Here is a 5,391-nt window from a genome sequence, read left to right on the forward strand (position 1 = left end):
GACGCCGTGTGACGAAGGGGGGGGGGGTCAAAAATCGTCCAAAATCGCGTGACGTCATTTATGGATGGTCCTTCTGGCGTGGATGGTCAAATTCGCAATGGAAATACCCGCGATGGGTGAGATTTCGGTGTAATTGCCATGGAAACAAATACAGGACAGAGCTAAACGTATTGGGAAACTCCAAGAAAAAGACGAAATTTATAATTTAAGAATTTCAGATGAAGAGAAATCGCAGGAAAAAAACTTAAAACTCGGGAAGACGATGACTACATGAAGCACTTTGCTAATTATTTGACTCAATCAGAAAACACGAACTACACAAAAACACACATTGGCTTATCTCAAACTTAATTTTATTTCAACAGGTAGCAAATGAAATGTTAATTGGAATATAATTCTTGTATCCTTTATTGACTAAATATACACCAAAGTTACCCAACGAAGAGTATGTAAGTACACTAGATAATAGCCAATACAACAAGCATATTTCACAACATATTTCTCAACTTAAAACAATTAATCAATGACATGAACAATTTGCAACAAAATTCAAATTGAATGATTTCGGTTTTCATATCAATGGCAAAATAGATAGATTGAAAACTAATTTCTTTAGAACTACTTTTTCTGTTCAGTTTGTCCTTCCAAAAAAGTTCTACAAACGTACATAAATTAAAATATATATGGAATACAGCATGTGAATTTTGCAAGTTTTATTTGATGGACCGCAGCTATGGCTGTGACCTAAAGAGCTCTAAGTTTGCCAAGGATGTGTGGGGACAAGTTCGGGTTGAGTGTGAGGGTCACGCAATGGACAAGGAACCACGCCAATCGAGATGATTCAAATTGATATCTCAGTGTGCGTGTGTGTGTGTAAAAACGTGTTCCACGTGTGTATATATACACGTGTTCCGTGTGTATATATACACATGTTCCGTGTGTGTATACACGTGTTCCCTGTACGTGTGTGTGTACAAGTGCTCCACGTGACGCAGACAGCAATAATTCCCTAGCACGTCACGTGACACGTGTTTAACAATCATCGGGTGAGTGCGACGTGGAATGAGTTAATTTGTAATTTATTAGTGAAAAGTAAATCGGTAAATACGGAAATACGTAGCGATGGTTGATCGCGTAGAGTGAAGTTTGGGAAACTGCCTGAATATCTGTCGAGGCAAGAGCTGTTAACAGCTCTCGACATTTGTAGGCTATACAGGGGATCTTATTTCTTTCTTACACGAGTGTGTGTGTGTGTTTGGTGCATGCACGCACATGTGTACACGCCCGCACAAATGACGGACTTTCTGTCGAAATCAAAACTCAACCCTGTTCTGGCCGTACAAAGTTACACATTGTATTCCCCATTTTTTAATACAAAATTTGGATTCGTAGCAGAGTTCTGGTAGAACCTGTCATTGGAATTAATCGGAGACTGCGCTGCCTGCACAGGCAGATCCATCACTTCCAACCACACGATGGAGGCCCAGTCGTCGAGCATCTTAGCCTTGACTTTGAGCGCGGTCGAGGAGCACTGTGCCGTCAAATCCGACCCGCGTGCCATGGACTTCACGAACGTCGTTCCTTCGTTCTTCTGATTTCGTTTCATCATCTCCTCGTAGAGCATTTCCGGCGTGTTCTGAGGCACCCAGTCCTGTAAGGAGATTGCGAACTCTCTGCTGTAGACCATTGTGAAAGGGTTGCTGAACATCAGGCACAGGCATTTGTCGGAATCCTTGATGCGGTAGATGAGTATACCGGTGCAGCCAAAGAAGCCGGCCTTGGCCTTGCGGAATCCGCACGCCCGTTTCTCGTGCGGGAAAATCTCGCTGGGGATGCTGTACTCCATTGTGCCGCTTACCAAGTACCATCTGTGGAGAATGTGCTTTATTCATTAAAATATATAAGGCAGGCTTCAACTTACCAAGGTCCGACTTACCAACGCCCGTATACAGATAGTCCCCGAGTTACGATGGTCCAACTTACGATATTTCGATCTTACGATGGCGATACGACAAAATTGTAAAATATTTAAAATTTCGCGCGGAGTTAAGTTGTCTCGGTGTTAGCGGACAGTATGATATGATACGTTACGATGTGTTCAATGCATGTATGATACGTAGCTTTAGCGATTTCATTTTAGGGTTACCACGATACGATACGTTCAATGCATGTTAAAAGTTTTTTTTTATAGCAGATAGGATTGTTTCCTGAAAAAACGTTCTATTAAATTGCAGTTCATATAGGTAGGCTAAGAATTCACCTTGTTTTTACTTTACATTTTACTGTGAAATACAGTATTGTAATTAATAAATACATACGGTATATAGTTTATACAGTACGGTACTGTAAATTGCTCTGTTTTGCTAAATTATCACCATTCTTTAAGACTCCTGGGTAGGCTATAGGCCATCTTCGACTTACGATATTTTTGACTTACGATGGGGTCGTCGTAACGCATCCCCATCGTAAGTAGAGGACTGCCTGTACAGTCGGAACTCGCCAAACGGGCGGAGGTTACGTTCCTGAAAACTTCCGTGTTGGGCAAAACCGCGTTCAACAAAGATAAACCTCGTGGGCAAAACAAGGGCTGCGTGTTCTTGGGTCCGAAATGATCACCCCCTGCCTCTTCGTTTAATAATTATAAAAGACGACCGCCAGTGTTATTGTACTACAGCAGCGGTCGGGAACCTATGGCACGCGAGCCATATATGGCTCTTTCAGTGACGGCATATGGCTCCCAGACAATTTTGAGTTGAAAAAATAATAATAATAAAATAAAAAATCAGTTTGGAACTGATTTTAAAATACTTGTAATATTGTTTAATAATACTGTGTCATTTTAAAGTAAACAGGAATTAGTTTTGAAGATAAATTTCACGGGTCACGCCTGCATGAAGCTCAACCTCACCACGTATGAACCAGACAACAAGGCCATCAGCAAAACCATATAGCACCAGAAGTCGCATTAAAAGTAAGACATATTTAATTTATTATACGTTAAAAATACTATGTGGCTCTCAATGAAATATATTTAGAAATATTTGGCTTTTATGGCTCTCCCAGTCAAAAAGGTTCCCGACCCCTGTACTACAGGATGCCGAGTCGCTCTTCAGTTCTTGTGTGTGTGTGTGTACACTCTTTATTTTTAAATGTCACGTCAACACAAAACCTCCGTCTCCATTCCTCTTCCTGCACGTTGGCACTGCATGCCCAACGCTCTCTCCTAACACTGTCACTTAAACGTTGATGATTCGCCATCTAGGCGTCCGTGTATGACTCAGGTCCTCAACGAGCAAGACGGTTAGTTGCACGCAGCAATGTGGTGGACAATTTGCGTTGTGCTGTTTGCGCGTGTTGAGTGCGTTACATTGTCGCACACAGATGTACACAACAAGACACACACAAAACCACGGTCAATTAATCATTCTCACTGTCGATTCATTCGCGCGTTCAAACGGACGCAGCACTCTCGTCAAACCACGTGTCGCCGAAACATCACCCCCGCGTTAAAGAAAACAGACCTCATATGGTAACGCATGTTCAATAGGCCCACACTGGGCAAAGCTTTTTTCTATATAAATTATATATGTAATATATATAGTCTCCGTATATTTCTTTTCTGTCATACCCCCCTCCCCCTCCCACATCTGCTATTCACTGCAGCAGACACCGACAGCCCGCTTGGACAACGAATAACAACAACCACCGCCATGGCGGTGATGTCACTACGGCGCTTGTGCTAAGGCAATGCGCATTTTAAAGCCACTTGAAGGGGTCGAAACGCCCGCTTGTAATGAGAGGTTCACGGGAAAGACCCAGTTGCCGTGGGTTGACTGCCTGAGATCGCATTTCACCACGACTCACACGGGCGCATGCAGCGTGCGGCCGGAGAAGTTTGAGATCTCCACGGCCACCTTGCAGCTCGTGGGAGTCCCAGCGATCACGGCCTCCACGTCCACCCCCTTTGACTCCAACGGCGGCTTGGTCCCGGTTCCTGCCATCTGGGTTCCTGCTATAGCAAATTAGCAACGAAGAAAATGTTGGGTTCGGATGGAACACGCCTAGATCTCGAATATTATTTGTCTCCACTTTCTCCACAACGTCAGTAAGAAGAACAAGTGAAGTAATGGCTGAATGGTGGTATAGTTGTATGTTTTAAAACTGTGTGCACTTCGAGGCCACATAAAGTGTCGAAGATTCGCTGGCAGGTCAGGGAACAGACCCAGGTGTCATGAGTTGACTGAATGAGACGCGCCAACCTCACCCCTACCGTATCAAATCGCTGCGTTTTAGGAGCCTGATGCTCCGCTCACTGTGAGCGTCGCTCCTCTGCCCTGCCTATTGATGGAGGGCGACTGCATAAACTATGCAGTAGCGTCCTTCACTAGCCTCATCATCCACAGAGGCCAATCTTGACACCCCTGGTATCGATCATCGGCAAGTCCAATAACCTTCATTACTTAAGCCCATCTCTTTTCTAATTGCGCCGAGCCTGGCACAAGCGCCGTCACCACGTCACCCCGACTCAGTGGCGAACGGCAGTTATTGTTGTTGTTTTATTATTATTGTTGTTTTAAAACCCATTCAGTTGCTATTGAAACTGCGGAATTAAATATATCTCACCTGGCAGAGACGCTGCCTTGACTCCGTCTGTGCACCTCGGTCCGTGGGGTTATGCGCAGTGGAGGGCTCCCTAAATGCGCGTTAAAGGCGACCTCGCCTCTCGCCCACGCGCTTCCTCGCTCCGTATTGGCCGACGGGAGAGGCGAGTCACCTGTGCAGGTATTGTGGGGCCACTGTGTGGATACACGCACACACAGAATATGTGTAACAAGGCTCACGCGTGCGTGGGTACCTTGCTGACACACCTTTAATGTAAATGTGAAAAAATTAACCCGTAAAAACAAAGTTTTTCACTATAAATCCTTTATATGCGTGGCGGCTAGAGTCCTCTCGTCCTCTGGCTTGAGATGGCTGCCACCTATGGGTCAGATGATTGTCTGCCACCATTAAGCAATTGGTAATTAAATATTTATTTATTTTTCCCTAAACAGTGTAAAATTTTGGAAAAAAATTTTCACGAAAATTAATTGTCACGCACAACGAGTCTGTGTGCAAAATGTCAGCTCGATTGGATCACGGGAAGTGGGTTAAAAAACGACCGAAAGATTTGCACGGTCGTAAGCAAGCAAGCAAGCAAGTGAACTTAATATAAAGGATTTAAAAAAGCGTCATAGATCGTCACATTTCTCATAACTCAATAAAGATTCTCATTCTGAACAGCTGTCGATCATCACCATTAACAACATTATGATAACCCATGGTCTATCAACTGCCGGATAAAGCCCCCCATCGCAACCTCCATTTCCTACATCCCCCAAGCCGCTATCA

At 44.1% G+C, this 5,391-nt stretch overlaps 1 protein-coding gene across 2 annotated transcripts; it reads right to left on the bottom strand.

Annotated features, from left to right (window-relative positions):
• Positions 1-331: 331 nt before the first annotated feature.
• LOC133358765 (uncharacterized) lies at positions 332-5,164 on the bottom strand. Of its 2 annotated transcripts, none has more exons than XM_061577204.1 (3): positions 4,624-5,164; positions 3,865-4,009; positions 332-1,868 (listed from the first exon to the last, which is right to left on the bottom strand). In XM_061577204.1, exons 2-3 carry the CDS (start codon positions 3,999-4,001, stop codon positions 1,346-1,348), a joined length of 660 nt encoding a protein of 219 aa, XP_061433188.1. In that variant the 5' UTR covers positions 4,002-4,009; positions 4,624-5,164; the 3' UTR covers positions 332-1,345. The 2 variants fall into 2 exon arrangements, with proteins under 2 accessions (XP_061433188.1, XP_061433187.1); XM_061577203.1 differs by having other exon boundaries at positions 3,865-4,012; positions 4,624-5,163.
• Between the last annotated feature and the right edge of the window lie 227 nt (positions 5,165-5,391).

This window comes from Lethenteron reissneri, chromosome 63 (assembly GCF_015708825.2).
Source record: "Lethenteron reissneri isolate LAM-NWPU_2019-01 chromosome 63, ASM1570882v1, whole genome shotgun sequence".
Taxonomy (NCBI): domain Eukaryota; kingdom Metazoa; phylum Chordata; class Hyperoartia; order Petromyzontiformes; family Petromyzontidae; genus Lethenteron; species Lethenteron reissneri.

Coding starts and splice junctions, on each gene's coding strand:
- LOC133358765 (XM_061577204.1), bottom strand. CDS start 4,001: ATGGCAGGAACCGGGACCAAGCCGCCGTTGGAGTCAAAGGGGGTGGAC. Junction 1,869..3,864: donor CGCACGCTGCATGCGCCCGT/GTGAGTCGTGGT, acceptor CATTCTCCACAG/ATGGTACTTGGTAAGCGGCA.